The 17,238-nt window shown below is 43.7% G+C and overlaps 1 protein-coding gene across 1 annotated transcript in view; it reads left to right on the top strand.

Moving 5' to 3' along the window:
• Positions 1-12,893: 12,893 nt before the first annotated feature.
• LOC138077229 (collagen alpha-1(I) chain-like) overlaps positions 12,894-17,238 on the top strand; it is a 39,052-nt gene continuing 34,707 nt past the window's right edge. The window contains exon 1 of the mRNA XM_068969635.1: positions 12,894-13,013. Coding sequence (XP_068825736.1) covers positions 12,894-13,013 — 120 coding nt within the window. The remainder of the gene's footprint in view (positions 13,014-17,238) is intronic.

Here is a 17,238-nt window from a genome sequence, read left to right as displayed (position 1 = left end):
CCTCAGGTTCCACACTGTTCCAAATGGCAGAATTTCCTTCTTTAACACTCCAAAATCATGGACTCCAAAATCACCATGAACAGTGACTGCAGCCATGAAATTAAAAGATGCTTGCTCCTTGGAAGAAAAGCTATGACCAACCTAGACAGCATGTTAAACAGTAGAGACATTACTTTGCCAACAAAGGTCCGCCTAGTCAAAGCTATGTTTTCCCAGTTGTCATGTAGGGATGTGAGAGCTCAACCACAAAGACTGAGGGCTGAAGAACTGATGCTTTTAAACTGTGGTGTTGGAGAAGACTCTTGAAAGGCCCTTGGACTGCAAGGAGATTCAACCAGTCCATTCTAAAGGAGATCAGTCCTAAATATTCATTGGAAGGACTGATGCTGAAGCTGAAACGCCAATACTTTGGCCACCGGATGTGAAGAACTGACTCACTGCAAAATACTCTGATGCTGGGAAAGATGAAAGTGGGAGGAGAAGGGGACGACAGAGGATGAGATGGTGGGATGGCATCACCGACTCAATGGACATGAGTTTGAGTAAGCTCTGGGAGTTGGTGATGGACAGGGAGGCCTGGCGTGCTGCAGTCCATGGGGTAAAGAGTTGGACATGACTTGGTGACTGAACAACTTCTTTATTGATTCTTCTGTCAATGAACACAGGTTTTATTTCCGCATATCTTGGTTATTGTAAATAAAGCTGCAAGAAACAGAGGAGTTCACACATCTTAGTGAGTCAGTGTTTTCATACACTGTTTTGAAAGAAACAACTGAAAGACACGCGTTCACGACTCACTGTCACACACCCATTTCCTTGATGAGCCCGCCCACCAACCACTGATCTATTTCGCCCACGCCTCTAACTTGTCCATTTAAATCTCAATACGTGCACCATACCTCTTGCCAGGATTATCTCAGTGCTTCGCCACACATAGCACTCTTGAGCACAGCAAGTGTTTTTGTTACTTCTGTTATTACACTTCTATAAATTCTCCCAGTAACTTTTATTATTACACTTTTATAAATTTTCCCAGTTTGATCTTTCTAGTCAGAGAAATGTGACCTTGTCTATAAATTCTACTACTGCAGGAATGGGGACATCCTTGACCTTTAGGTCAAGTTCTTCCCAGGAACATGGTGTTTGACTACCCAGCACAAATTTCGGAAAGAACTGAAAAGTTCACCTTGGAATTTAGGGTTAAAATGTCTCACCCTTTCAATATCACACCTGGCTACTTGAGTTCACAATTTGAAATGGACCGTGATTCCACACCACCAGTATTAAAGGAACCACACAAACCTAATATAGCTTTGTCTTCTAGGAGCCCCATGAGTCATCTATTACACAAGAAACAGGTGATGTGACTCCATCCAACATATTAAAGTTACAGAAATTTACTGGCACACAGTGTGCATAAGAAAAAGGCAACAAAGCAATACCTAAAGGTGACCACTGTGCTTGTTGGCCAATGGGGTGGCTCTTTACGTGGGATCCCAGGCCATTTTAAATAAAAGTGCTCACAGGGAAAGTATTGGGCAGGTATATCAGCCCCTCCTCCTGTCTGATGTCACTGCAAAAGTTCAGGTGAGAATGATCAGTCATCTCCTAAATGACTTCCCTTTCCCAGCCCACCTTTTTCCCTATATCCTCCACACTATTGACAAAAATATCTTCCTAAAAACTTTTAATCCCTTGCTAGCTCCCTACTGCATATAAAGTCCTGACTCCTCTGGAAAGTTAATGGCGCAACCCCAGCTTGTTCAGACCACGCCTCTCCACTGCCTCCTGCTGTCTCCTGTGTGCCCCAGGGGGAGGTGCTCAGTGCAGGAGGTGGTCACGATAGTCCACCCGACTAGCAGCTCTGTGAATGTGCTTAGTCCATCCAGCAACTAACATGGAACTGACACAGAAGTTCAGTGCAGTCGCTCAGTCGTGTCCGACTCTGTGAGACCCCACGGACTGCACACGCCAGGCCTCCCTGTCCATCACCAACTCCCGGAGTTCACTCAGACTCATGTCCATTGGGTCGGTGATGCCATCCAGCCATCTCCTCCTCTGTCGTCCCCTTTTCCTCCCGCCTTCAATCTTTCCGAGCATCAGGGTCTTTTCCAATGAGTCAGCTCTCCGCATCAGGTGGCCAAAGTACTGGAGCTTCAGCTTCAACATCAGTCCTTCCAATGAACACCCAGGACTGATCTCCTTTAGGATGGACTGGTTGGATCTCCTTGCAGTCCAAGGGACTCTCAAGAGTCTTCTCCAACACCACAGTTCAAAAGCATCAGTTCTTCGGCACTTAGCTTTCTTCAAAGTCCAACTCTCGCATTCATACGTGACTACTGGAAAAACCATAGCTTTGACTAGACAGACTTTTGTTGTTAAAGTAATGTCTCTGCTTTTTAATATGCTATCTAGGTTGCTCATAGCTTTTCTTCCAAGGAGTAAGTGTCTTTTAATTTCATGGCTGCAGTCACCATCTGCAGTGACTTTGGAGCCCCAAAATAAAGTCTGACACTGTTTCCATTGTTTCCCCATCTATTTGCCATGAAGTGATGGGACCAGATGCCATCATCTGTTTTCTGAATGCTGAGTTTTAAGCCAACTTTTTTATTCTCCTCTTTCACTTTCATTAAGAGGCTCTTTAGTTCTTCTTCACTTTCTGCCATAAGGGTGGTGTCATCTGCATATCTGAGGTTATTGATATTTCTCCTGACACATATCAGATATTATAAAACAGAGTCCAGATGCAAGATGGTTGATGAAAACTTTTAACTTCCTTTCTATTCCAAATTACAGAGAGGAAAAGATGAGCGCAAAACTTGTCCGTGGCAGCACCGGAAACACAAGCAGAGTGCAAGCGGCGGCCGCGCCCAGGCAGGACCTGGAGGAGGAGTTCAACCCTGGCCAGCAACTCCCCGGATGGCTGAGGAATCTGTGACTCCATACGCTTTTAAAAGGCTCTTATACATGTTCACGATTTCCGGTTATTTAGGAAAATCTATTTTTAGTATGGACACACGTGGTGAACAAATCAGTGACCCAGAAGACCAAGCAGAATAACTCCCTCACAAAGCACCGAAAAGACGGAGCTACTGGAGAAGGGCTTCGCGACTCCCTCCAGTGCTCTTGCCTGGAGAACCCCAAGCACAGAGGAGCCTGGCGGGCCACCGTCGATGGGGTCGCAAGAGTCAGACACGACTTAACACCTAGACCACTCCCACCACGGAAGGTGCGGGTGTGTGTTTCTACTAGGAGAAATAAGATTAGGTTAGAAAGAATAGATTCAGAAGTTCCAATTCCCATTTAATAGGGATTGCAATTCCAAGGGAAGAAGATGTAGGGTTGGAGTAATTAAAACGTAATACAAGAAAAGTTCTCTGAGCTGCAAAAAAAAAGAAAGGATGTAAATCTTTGGTTTGAAAGGGTTGATATTGCCAAGCTGGAAAGTTCTCAACTTAGTGAAAATTCTGCTTCAAAGGTAAAGAGAAAAGTCATAATGCTGAAACTGCAAAAATATTAAAAGAATTTCCTTCAGCTTCAAAGGAGTCGAGTTGGAATGAGAACGCAGAGGTGTTGTATGCCAATCTGGATGCTGGAGTGGAAAAAAATCCCTCTTGGGTCCTGAGATAGAATTATTTTGAACCTAGAATTCCATATCCAGGAAAATTATGAACCAAGTATAACAGCAAAGGAAAAATATTTAGGGGTCAAAGAAGACTCAGACAGCTTAGAATCCGCAAATCCTTTCTGTAAGTGTTACTCAGAGCACTACTGAGAGAAGCCACCCAGTAATGTAGATAATAAAGGGGAAAGCACAGGTCAAAGGACAAAAGGAAAAAAGACAGCAGGTAAACTCCTTATTTCATTTAAATGGCAATGATTATGGTTGACTAAGATATTGAAGAAAATTCTATAACTCCTGTGCTCTAGAGATTCCTAAGTAAAAAAGCAAAACTTTGAAAAGAGCAAATGGAAAAAACAATCGGAAAGTATTATATATTCCTTTATAGCAATATTCTGGTAAATTTAGAAATCTAGATTCTAAAACCATAGATTCTAGATTCCAGAGGGCCCATCATCTTGGATTGTAAAAGAAGTTATATCTGTATCTCCACTTGCCTCTAACTGGAATTTAGTGTGACCTTCAATCATGAACTTTGGCAACAAGCATAGTGGTCTAAGCAACCCCTGTGACTGTCATCTGTACAAATCATAGAGGCGGCTATATCACTTTCCCGCTGATGCAGGGACATGAGAATACCATTAATAAGAGTCATGGGGTTGGCTGTAGACAACACAGAATCCCCACGTTCCCGTCTACAGGTGATCCTGCAAATGGGCTGACCACTTTTAGGAGAATACATACGGAGAGAAATGATCCTTTCTTTACAAGTTTGGTAGCAACATTTTGGCTGCTACCCACCCTCACCACCCGCGCACTCCCCCTAGCCCGGCAAACATGCAGTTACCCATTCAGTGACTGTCACCTGATTTACTCTCTGATATTCTTATCTCACTCTGTTCAATAGTTGAAAGGGGGTGAGCTTTTCCCCTCACTTGGTAAAGTTTTGTAAAACTGGACAGCTGGACAGTTTAACTCTCCATAAGGCAGGATGGTATTCTGTAATACAGATAACTGGTGAGCCACCAGCATGAGCCTTGCAAGTGCAAACACATCATACGACTGAGATGACTACTGAAGTATTATTTAAAGCAACTTATTAGTAGTCACAGATTGTGCAGAGATATAGGCCATGCGTGTTACAAGTTCTGAGAAGCAAAGGTTCTTTTCTTTATTTGGATTCCTCTTCAGTCCCCATTTTGTTCTCTGTTAGGAAGCTAGGCTCTTACTGTGTTAGGAGCTAGCCTCTTAATATATGATACAAGCAGGTTTTGAGACTTTTATTCCATTAAAATACCACGCATGTTGAGAATAACAGTGAGAACCTCCTAAACACACTCAGGAAAGAAGTCCACACACATTATTTGCAGGAAGGCACAGAAGGTCGCGTGACTCCACTCACAGTAGAAGTCAAATTCCAGGAAGAACAGTTTTCAAAATGATGCTAAGAAGTGGTCCATAGAGTTCATCAACTGCCAAAGGGGTTTGAGGCATTTAAAAAAAGAAAGAGGCAAAGGCTCCCTGATCCAGATCAAGCGGATGTCTTGTATTAAGATAAACATTTACCAAAACTAACTCAAGAAACAAACGAGATGGACTAGAACAATAATTACTGGAAACCTGAAGGGTAAGCGGAGATGTACGTACCCACCTCTCATCACCCTCACCACCCTCACGACTCCCAAAGACTTGTGCCAAAACGCTGCTGCCAAACTTGCACAGAAAGGATCGGTCCTCTCCCTGCCGCTGCTGCTGCTAAGTCACTTCAGTCGTGTCCGACTCTGTGTGACCCCATAGACAGCGGCCCACCAGGCTCCCCCATCCCTGGGATTCTCCAGGCAAGAACACTGGAGTGGGTTGCCATTTCCTTCTCCAATGCATGAAAGTGAAAAGTGAAAGTGAAGTCGCTTAGTCGTGTCCGACTCTTAGCGACCCCATGGACTGCAGCCTACCAGGCTCCTCCATCCATGGGAGTTTCCAGGCAAGAGTGCTGGAGTGGGGTGCCATTGCCTTCTCCATTCTCTCCCTATATACTCCTAAAAAGAAGATCGATATATATTCAGATTCATATGTATTCAGATATATGTTTCAGAGTCTTTTCCATTTTAGGTAATTACAAGATATTGAGTAATTCTGTGAAAGCGAATCACATTTGTGTATTGTTTATAATCAGCTTTTCCCACCTTTTCATAGCATTAAATATTTCTATAGTATCATTTTTAAGGGCTAAATAAAGACTTGTTGTTAAATATTTATGCTTCATTCAGTTCTTGTTTCTATCAAAAACACTTCCATAAAAATCTTGTAGCTCTAATTTTGCAAACATCGATGACTATGTTCTTAGTATGAATCCCCTAAAGTAAAAATGCTGGTTTAAAGGTTGTAATGCAAAATTCTGAGGCATTCAATAGCTATGGCCAAACTGCCTTCCAGAAAGATTTTAAAAATTTACACTCTTACCAACAGCATATGACAGTGTCTCTTCTCATGCCATTTTGCCAGCACTGAGAATATGATATTTTTCATCTGTTTTTAATCTGAGGTCCATAAAATTAGATTTATCATAAAATTAGGATTTTTTTTCCTACTCTATACTAAATTGCATTTTCAAACTCAAGTATCATATCGATAATGACCTGAAGGAAGCTTGACTGTGATTTAGGAATTAAAACAACATTTATGTACCTCTTACAGACTTTTTCCCTAAGCTTTCCTTCTTTGTCTATCAGTTTTACTAAAAGATTGAAAATTAGATTTTGAGAGTTTGCTTTTAACTGCCTCCAATGAGAAAAATTATTAAAATTTAAATATAACTTTAAAAATCATGCATTGGACCTTTGTGCCACTGAAGAAGGTCAAGTTCAAGCCCCTTATTTAAAAAGTCCTCTCCCTGAGAGAGCACAGAAGGAAGTCTATTAACATTACATCTTTCTCCTTTCTTTTCCTCTTTGTTCATTTTAAAACAGGCTGGAACTGACTGAGAGCTGAGACTGCAGGAGACTGTCACGACTTCTGCTATGCTGACACGGCGTCAGGACTGAGCCTGCGTTCACCGAAATCACTGTACACAATCATTAGGGCAAGTCCTTGACGAATTATCCATCTAGACAAAGCCTAGCTATTTCATTTTCTAAACCATCCTGGAAAGGACTCATTAAAGATTGCCAACTTGGGCGTTTTCTGTTTTTATTTTCAAACAAGCAATTTAGAGTTTGTATATTTGGAGTTTGGTTACTAAACATTTTCCTGTTCCTGTAAGAGACAGTGATGAGTTTTCAAACAGCAATGATGTTTGAAATGCTTTGACACTAAACTTTCAGCCTGTGAGATGGGTCTAACATTTTAAAACTCTCTCTTTTGGAAAGAAAAAGAAAACATCGGCTTGCTGTGGCTCCAGTCTCACTGCAACATGCGAATAAAACAATCTGCTGAGGAAGAGCCGAAGATGGTGGTTGCAAGTGATTTCATGTGGACATGCAGCCATATTCTTCAATTAATTATAACGCCAGTGTTAACTTTTATTGTTCATTCTCATATAAAAATTGCAAAAAGAAATGCTACAATGCTGAAAAAAAGAGTAGTTGAGGGAGATCAAAGCAGATCAAAAACAATCGAAACCTCTGTTGTCTTAGCAGTTATCAAAGGAAATCACACAGCTCTGAAGACATCTAATACTTATTTATTTCATTAAAACCCATACAGTCGAAGTCAAAAGAGGAAAGGAAAAAAACCAAGATAGCACAATAAAACATGATTTTTTTTTTTCTGTAGCGTCATGCAGGATCTTTTCAAATATTTGAAGGCCTGCATATCTTATTTAGAAAATAATTACAAACCCTAAAACCTAAACGTTTGCTTTACATGCTGCTTACCTGGACATGGACCTATTTCTTTCGTTGCCAGGCTCTAGTGATAAAAGGTGCATATTAGCCATGTCAGTTTTATTTATTCCCAGCTCAACTTTTTGTAATATATCAGCTCAATGAAAACATTAAGTCTCTAGTTTCAAATGAGTCACCACAGTAGAATGAGGTCCCGTGAGAAAGGAGGTGCTAGACTGTAGGAAATTCACAAAAGAGAGGTGCTGCCACTTGGCTACATGTTTCCTGGAACCCCTGCCTTCATCAAGCTTGTAAACGGGGTCAGGGGTTGGAGGGGAAAGAGGAATTTTGAGGGGAGTAACTTGGAAGAGGACTCTAGCGTCTAGTTCACAAGCGGGAGAGACAGACCCCACCGCCACCCACTACCCTGGACCTAATGACAGGGGCTTCCGTGAGACCATTTTTAGGCTGTTTAGGCTCTTTCTTGACACGTGTGCTTTGCAGCTGGGGAACTCAGAGGCCCTTTGCTGAACTCCTGCAGGGGAAAGCCAAAGGATCGGCAGATGGCCAGCGGGGGGCCCATTGCTGATCTGGGAGATAAATTGCACTTCCTGTGGACAACAGGCTCAGCTCAGCTCAGTCGCTCAGTCATGTCCGACTCTTTGTGACCCCATGGACCACAGCACGCCAGGCCTCCCCGTTCATCACTAACTCCCAGAGTTTACTCAAACTCATGTCCATTAAGTCGGTGATTCCATCCAACCATCTCATCCTCTGTCGTCCCCTTCTCCTCCTGCCCTCAATCTTTCCCAGTGTCAGGGTTTTTTCCAATGAGTCAGTTCTTCCCATCAAGTGGCCAGAGTATTGGAGTTTCAGCTTCAGCATCAGTCCTTCCAATGAATATTCAGGACTGGTTTCCTTTAGGATGGACTGGTTGGATCTCCTTGCAGTCCAAGGGACTCTCAACAGTCTTCTCAAACACCACAGTCTAAAAGCATCAATTCTTTGGTGCTCAGCTTTCTTCATAGTCCAACTCTCACATCCATATATGACTACTGGAAAAACCAGAGCTTTGACTAGATGGACCTTCGTGGGCAAAGTAATGTCTCTGCTTTTTAATATGCTATCTAGGTTGGTCATAACTTTTCTTCCAAGGAGCAAGCGTCTTTTAATTTCATGGCGGCAGTCACCATCCGTGGTGATTTTGGACCACGGGTTAAAGGTGCACAAACCCCAGAGCAGGTGATCAGACTGGAGTCATTCAGGCTTCTTCCCAAGACGGCCAGGCAGAGGATGAGGAGCAGACTGATGGGAGCAGGGGTGCAGGCGGGTGATGAGAGGGTGGGATGCTGCCAAAGGAGACCTGCCGGGTCAGCAGGGTTGCAGTCAGAAAGGCCCAGCAAAGGAAACGCGAGAAGACCTCACCAAGGGTCTGACAGCGCGAGGGTCAGCGGTGAATGCCTCCCAGGCCCAGAGAGGGTCCCGTCATCTCAAACTGGTACCCAATACCCACGCTTCCTGCTTCTCCTTCTGTCTCTCTGCCCCAGTCCTGGTGGCTCAACAACTGCATAGCCATCTGGAAGAAGAAGAGGGGGAAAGAGAGAGTTAGCTTTCAACTCAGTAGGATTCATATCAGGACTGGACGCTCTACTTTCTGAGATGAAATTGTGGCTACGGCTGACCAGAGGGCTTCTGGTTCTATGAGAAGGACCAGCAGCGTCAAGGAGCCTCTCCAGGTTTCCACCCAGGAGCAAGGAAAGGCTACCACTCACCCAAGAAGGTTTAGAAGGCTTGAGCAAAACAAACGTAGCTGGTTTACTGTAATTTCTCCCTGTGAGCCCCAAATGTTCTTCTGCTTTTAGAAATCACTTCTCCAAAATGGTCAATAATCTTTAAAAGTCAATATAATATCATCGGAAAATAAATGGACCTGGGATCCTGAGATCTGAAGTCAAGCTCTGAATTCACAGTCAAATAGCTGAGTGGGCTTGGTGACATCATTTAGCCTCTCTGAATCTCGTTTTCTTCACCTATAAATGTAAGAGGTTAGAATAGTTAATCTCTAAAATTATTTCCTGCTTCTTAAATTGAATTATAGTTGATTTACAATGTCATGTTAGTGTCGGCTATACAGCAAAGTGACTCAGATCTGTCTTTATCTATTTAGATACCTTCTCAGATTCTTTGCTCTATAGGTTATTACAAAATGTTGAGGAGAGAGAAGTGAAGAGGTTGTAATGAGCATATACACACACACACTGTATATAAAATAGATAACCAGCAAGGACCTAATGTACAGCCAAGGGAACTATACTCTTTCTTGCTTTTTAAAATATTTTTGTTTACTTGTGTGCACGAGGTCTTTGATGCTACATGTGGAATCTTTAGTTGCATGTGGGATCTAGTTCCTCGACTAGGGATCAAACTCAGGCCCCCTGCAAGGGGAGCCCAGAGTCTTAGCCACTGGACCAACAGGAAAGTTTCCCTTTCCTGTTTTTGACATTTTGTCATGGTTGGGAGTCTCCAGAATCAGACTCTCACAGAAGGATTCTAGTGCAAACTGAGGGGGTAATCCCAGGAAACTCAGCAAAGAAGCCGGAAAGTGAGAAGGAAAGGAAGCCGGAAAAAGCGTGTTCAGCTTCTCTAGTGACTCAGGGGCAAGGAATCCACCTGTCCGTGCAGGAGACACGGGTTTGATTCCTGGAGCAGGAAGATCCCCTGGAAAAGGAAATGGCAACCTGCTCCAGTATTCTTGCCTGGGAAATCCCGTGGACAGAGGAGAACCTGGCAGGCTACAGTCCACGGGGTTGAAAAGAGTCAGACGTGACTTAGTGACTAAACAAGAAGAAAAAAGTGGGTCATCAAGCCAGCTGCCACTGTGGGCACCGGGGGTCAATCCCCCTGAGACGATGTGGAGGGGTGGGCCAACACTGGCCAGAAGATGCGTGAAGCATGCCAAACTGGTTGTTTTAAACTTTCTAGTAACAACATTTAAAAAGTTAAAAAGAGAAAACTGATTTTAATCATTTATTCTACCTATTAAATCCAAAACATTACATTTCAACATGCAAACACTATTGAGATATTACCTTTTTTTTACCATGTCCTTGAAATCAATTTTATACTGGATTTGGACACTAAAATTTCATCCTGATGTGTATTTAGAGTCTGTAAAATTTGCAGTTGAAAAGTAGGTTTATGTAGCCAAGTTTTTCCAAATATAAAGGTCTTCCAGTAACTGAAGAGTATCATTTTTTTACTTTAAATGAATGAAAATCAAATATAATTGGAAATTCCTGTCCTCTGTCACACTAGCAACATTCTGAATGCTCAGGAGCCCACCTGTCTCTGGTGGCTGCTGCCCTGGATGGCACAGCTCAGAGTTACCCCATCTGAGGGACAGGAGCATGGGGCTCTTATCCATTTCATGGGCCTTGGTTGGCTAATGGTTTCAGACACCACTGACAACTGGGCGCACAAGCAAGTTAGGCACCAGAAGAAGCTTCTCGCAGAGAGGTCCAGGTACTCACAGTGAGAAGCCTCCTGCACGTCGAGATGAATGCCTCGGGAATGCAGGCGGAGCGCAGACCTCATCTACTGATCGTGTAGGGCCTCCATCTTGCCAGGTGTTGCCATGTTTATCAAGTCTTTTTTTGATCTCTTGGAAGGAGGCCATAAATCTTTTTTTTTTTCAGTTATCTCCCACAGGCACCTCTTTCCTTCCATTACCACTGGTGGTGGACCGTGTGTCTGAGGACTCGCCTTCACCAGCAGGGTATGAGACACAGCAACCTCCTTACAGCTTATTTGCAAATACTCAGGCATGAGGGTGGGTGCTGCCATATTTGGGGCCAATGGCATTTCTTATATTGCCAAATCCAGCTTAGTTTCTAAAACCAAATCTGATTTTCAGTTCAGTTCAGTTCAGTTGCTCAGTCGTGTCCAACTCTTTGTGACTCCATGGACTGCAGCACACCAAGCCTCCTTGTCCATCACCAACTCCTGGAGCTTACTCAAATTCATGTCCATCAAGCTGATGATGTCATCCAACCATCTCATCCTCTATCATCCCCTTCTCCTCCTGTCTTCAATCTTTCCCAGTATCAGGGTCTTTTCCAATGAGTAAGTTCTTCACATCAGGTGGCCAAAGTATTGGAGTTTCAGCTTCAATATCAGTCCTTCCAATGAACACCCAGGACTGATCTCCTTTAGGATGGACTGGTTAGATCTCCTTGCAGTCCAAGGGACTCTCAAGAGTCTTCTCCAACACCACAGTTCAAAAGCATCAATTCTTCTATGCTTAGCTTTCTTCATAGTCCAACTCTCACATCCATACATGACCACTGGAAAAGCCATAGTCTTGACTAGATGGACCTTTGTTGGCAAAGTAATGTCTCTGCTTTTGAATATTCTATCTAGGTTGGTCATAACTTTCCTTCCAAGGAGCAAGCGTCTTTTAATTTTATGGCTGCAGTCACCATCTGCAGTGATTCTGGAGCCCAAAATATAAAGTCTGTCACTGTTTCCACTGTTTCCCCATCTATTTGCCATGAAGTGATGGGACCGGATGCCAAGATCTTAGTTTTTCTTAGTTTTCTAAAATCTGATTTTAGGTAGAAAGAATTTAACATCCAACTTAATACTCCAGGACTTGGTATTTAAGTCTCTCTCCATTCTTAGTTTAGAGCTTAACCATGAGACCCTTGTACCCATGAGACCCATTCAAACGTGTCCCATAGTTTGATTGCTTGATTCTCTGGCCCGGTCTCTTGTTCCGAGGCTCAGCTTGGCTAATGGCTCTATTTCCTAACTTCAGGCAGAATACAGTCCACTACTCAGTTCCCCCGGCTGTGTCCTACGCTTGTCTGAAGTGTCTCTGGAGGCCTTGCGGTTCTGCCCTCTCCCCATCATTCTTCGGAGCTTTGTGCGGTTGTGCCCTCCAGCCGTCACTCCACAGCGCTTTTTGTGGTTCTGCCCTCCCCCCAATCACTCCGCTGCGCTTTTTGGGTCTTCGTTACGCTGTGCTTTCTGGACTGTGCAGCGCTAAGCCCTGTGGTCCCAACGTGCTGCCCGCCAGACCGCATCTCCCCCAAGCCCTCCTTCCCGGTCTGCGCCATCTAACTGGAAGCACCTGGCTTCAGGTTGCGGTCTCCATCACCATATCCCACACCACCACACTCGATCCAGTCACAGGTACCACAGAGCAGGAAAGCATCTGCCTTCAAACATCCATGAGCATGTGTAAACTATTGTTCCTTCTCTTCCTTTCTGACCTAGTCTGCGTTACGGAGTCTGACTCATTTCTTGAGATCCTGTATTCGAGCTGCCAACATTTGCTGAAGAAAATCCATAACTGTCCTCCATGGAGTCAGAAGCTAGGGGACAAAAGCAGATGACGATGCTCCGAGCCTCCAGTAGTTTCAGGCAAAGTAGAGGGAAGACTCGTAAGCATGACCGAGCTGGAGAACGTGGAGACCGGCAGACTCCACCTGCGAGGGGCCGGGAAGGGAAGTACGACGGTCACTGTGGGAGGCGTCTTTCTTGTTGCAGCTCCTCCACTCTGCCATGGCGTAAGCGCAGCTACAGACCACAAACGGGCGTGGCTGTGTTCTGATGAAACTATTGGACATTGAAAGGGACACTAATTTCGAATTTCACGATTTTTCCACATCATGAGATACTATTGCCCTTTTTTGCTTTTTTCCAAACATTAAAAATATAGAATGAAAACACCATTCTTAGCTTGCAGACTATACAGAAACAGGCGGTGAGCAGGTGTGTTTTGCTGCCATAGTTTCCCGACTCAAGAATATAATTGAGAACTTGGCTGGGTGGCTCAGATCCAATGGTACACAAGTTTAAGGAAGAGAGGGAATCGCTGAGATCCCTTCATCAGAAAGTCAAAATGCAAACTGAATCTAGAAGGCAGTAAAATAAGTCAGATGATGAACGGAGACAAGAGTATTCAGTCAGTGGCAGCGTAATCCAGGAGAGGTGAGCTGACTGTGGTGCGTCAGTGATGAAGGAGGCAATGCTAAAAGCCCCTTGCCGTGCTGTGCTTGGTCGCTCAGTTGTGTCCGACTCTTTGAGACCCCGTGGACAGTAGCCCACTAGGCTCCTCTGTCCATGGGATTCTCTAGGCAAGAATACTGGAGTGGGTTGCCATTTCCTCCTCCAGGGAATCTTCCCAACCCAGGGATCAAACCCAGATCTCCCACATTGCAGGCGGATTCTTTACCATCTGAGCCACCAGGGACGCCCGAGAATCCTGGAGTGGTAGCCTATCCCTTCTCCAGGGGATATTCCTGATCCCAGAACCAAACCAGGTCTCCAGCACAGCAGGTGAATTCTTTACCAGTTGAGCTACCAGGAAAGCCCAAAAAGGTCCGTATGGTTCACCAATTGTTGGTTATCTGTTGATTATGTACGCTTGGCCATAAAGCTGAGAAGACAAAACGAAATGTTGCTTCTTCTCTATATCCTCTCCTTTAGAATGGCTTTTAGAAACACACTGAAACTTGTTCTAGCCTCTGGAACTTGTGAACTCCCGCAATTATCTTCTTCTCCATACGTCTTCCATCTTTACTCTGGACACTTTCCTCGGATCTGTTTTCTATTATCTGGTGCTTATTCTCAATAGTGTCTAATCTGCTCTGGAACACTTCCACCGAGATTATGACATATTGGTATTTGGCCTCTAGGTTATTTTAAGAATTCCGTTTTCTTCAAACTTCATTTCCTAGTTTTATAATGACCTTGTTTTGAATGCAGTATTATAACTCAGTTTTCTCTTTAAGCCAACCAAATAGACCTATTTTATAGTCCAGTTTGGACTGTTTTATTTTTCTCTAGGTTTTAGGGTATAGACTTTATTGTTTGTTTCTCATGATGCCTTGTTTCTTTGGGCAGGGTATAACTTCTGATAGAAAGTGCCTATTCAGTGGGGTTTTTGCTGGAGAGACCTTTATGAAAGTGTCCTTCCAAAGTGGTTTTGCTTTTGTACTTGCAAAGCCCATAGAGGTTTTGCTCATTCCATAACCATTTCTACATTAATGTCTTACCTGCTATACCATATGAGTAATATAAATTTAAATCCCACAACCACAAAGAGTACAGGCTTGAGTTTGATATCTTATGAAGTAATGATTTTCCCATTCATGACCCAAACATAAGACACATTTTCCTAACACCTCCCTAAAGCTACTAGTTAGAGTTTTCTAGCCCCTCAAGCTCCTTACCCAGCATTAGCCTAAACTTTCATTTCCTGCCCCAGGCATTACGACTTCAGGCCCCACTGTAAATCCATGGGTCTCATATATCCACAGATCATTGCTTTCTGTTCCATAACTGCGGACTGCCCTTCCATTTGAGTTTACCTGTGTATTTCACACACGTCATTATATTTTGTCTAACATTTCTGTCCTTGGAGGACAAGGGGAGCCTTACCGTGCACTTTCGTCTGACAAATTCTCCAAAAGACCCAGTGGTTTTTGTGTTCAGGTTGAGGACATAAAAATATGTGAGGGTCAAGAGGATGAAGATTTTAAATGTGGACAAAGAGTGTGTGAAGGATTTAAAGAAGGGAAGTCAGATCCCTCCAGAGACACAGAGGACCGAGACGTCTTTGGGGTATACATGTTTTATTTATTTTTAATTGCTAATTTTCAAATAATTTTATATTTCCAGAAGATCTGCAGAGATAGTACAGAGGTGCCGTATACCCTTCACCCAGCTTCCCCCAGGGTTAGCATCTCACATAATGATGGTGCAGTGGTCAAAAGTAGGAAATTAACAGTTACGATGCCAGTCACTACATTTCAGACTTTATTCAGGTCTTACCAGTTTTCCACCAATGCTCTTGTTTTGTTCAAAGCCCACTCCAGGACCCGGACTGTATTACATGTCGTGTCTCCTGCTCCACCCTCAGGCTGGGACATTCCCTCAGTGCGTCCCTGGGTGTCATGACCTTGACCTTCTTGATGAGTGCTAGTCAATTATTTCGTAAAACGCTCCTCCATTCGCGGTTGTTTGGCGGCTTCTCACGATCAGGTGAAGGCTGTGCACTGATAGGGATGGTCTCACAGAGCTGGGGGCCCTTCCGAGTGGCCCCCTCAGGGTTCCACATCCAGTTGTTGCTGTCTAGTCACTCAGCCGTGCCCCACTCTTTTGTGACCCCGTGGACTGTATCCCACCAGCCTCCTCTGTCCGCGGGATTTCCCAGGCAAGAGTACTGGAGTGGGCTGCTGTTTTCTTCCCCAGGGGATCTTTCTCTCGCAGCACAGGTGGATTCTTTACCACTGAGCCTCCATATCCTATCCAAGTGATATTAAACTTGATCCCTTGGTCAAGCTGGTATCTACTGTGTTTGTAGCTTCTATAAAGTTACTCTTTTTCCCTTTGTAAATAATAAATATCTGAGGAACAATATTTTGAGACTATGCAAATATCTATTTTCTTTTTAAACTTTTGCCCACTCATTTTAGCATATATAGATGAATCTTGCCTAATTTTTACTCATCTCGCCTTATTTTTACTAATTACTAACATTTTAACTCATGTTCTAGTGGTCTACTGATGACTTGCTATTTCTTTCGTTCCTTTCTCATTTATTAATGGAATTCTTCTGTAAGAAGGAGCTATCCTTTCTCTATCATTTACTTATTCAATCATTTATCTATGTCAGTATGGACTTCGGAGTAACCATATCATTGTCGCATAATCCAGTGTTTTATTTCGTTACTGAAATGGTTCTTGCTTTGGTCGCTGAGAGCAATTCCAAGCTGGCACCATGCCCTTTCCGCCTGCTGGCGTCCTTAGTGTTTCCTTACATTTTGGTAACTACAGGATTCCCCAGACTCACCTTGCACCCCCCCTGCCCTAGCCCTGGAACCAGTCACTTCTCCAAGGACCTGGGTAGATGTTTTAAACCATAGGAGTGGGTAGTTTAGAACCCTCCACTTTCATCCAGGGGATGACAATTGGAAATTGGGTCAGAAAAGAAATTGGGAGGAATTTGGGGAAGCCCAGCACTCAGGGCTTGAGTAGAGAAGATTCTCAGAGAAGTGGGGGTAAACGTAGAGCTGGGCGTCAGCGAAGCCATGAAGACAGCTCCGTGGAGCATCCTGTCCCACCGCCTCAGCTCCGGGGAGCATCCCGCCTCGTCACCTTATCTCAGTGTTTCCCCTTCCAGCCGGATCGCCAGATAGCTTCACGCCCCGGGTGCACCAAACTCTGAGGAGTGGCGGTAAACACAACGACAACTAACAAATTCAGCCAATGGACTCAGCCCCTCCTCTCTCCAAGGGAAATGTTCCCCATGCTTCCTCAGGCTGATTCCCACTCATCCTTCCAAAGCAGGGCAAGCTGCACCTTTTCAGCCCAAATTTATCATTTGCTTTATGCAAATACCTTGGCTCTCATCTCTTCAGTCAATTGATGTTTGGACTATATTCTTAGATTTTTTTTCCCATTTGTTTCATGTTACTTGTTCCCCAAAATACTGTAGCTCCTTTAGATAAGGGGCCAGACCTCACTCCCTCTGGTATGCTCAGTAGTCGACAATATCTAAATACCAAGTAAGCATTTAATAAATATGTCATTTGACATTCATATTAATAAATCAAATGGTATATTGAGTCATCAAAGAAATAGTTGAGCATTGGGAAGAGTCCAGGAGCTATCTTATCTATGCAGGAATGTTAAAAACTGCTCCTTAAGATGCAAAGTTAGAATAGTTATTACTTATGGCTTTGATGATATTCCAAGAAAATACAATCCTGAGCCATGGCAATTCTT

This window comes from Capricornis sumatraensis, chromosome 1 (assembly GCF_032405125.1).
Source record: "Capricornis sumatraensis isolate serow.1 chromosome 1, serow.2, whole genome shotgun sequence".
Lineage (NCBI taxonomy): Eukaryota > Metazoa > Chordata > Mammalia > Artiodactyla > Bovidae > Capricornis > Capricornis sumatraensis.
The sequence above is the reverse complement of the archived record's forward strand: the minus strand, read 5'-3'. Positions and strand labels throughout refer to the sequence as shown.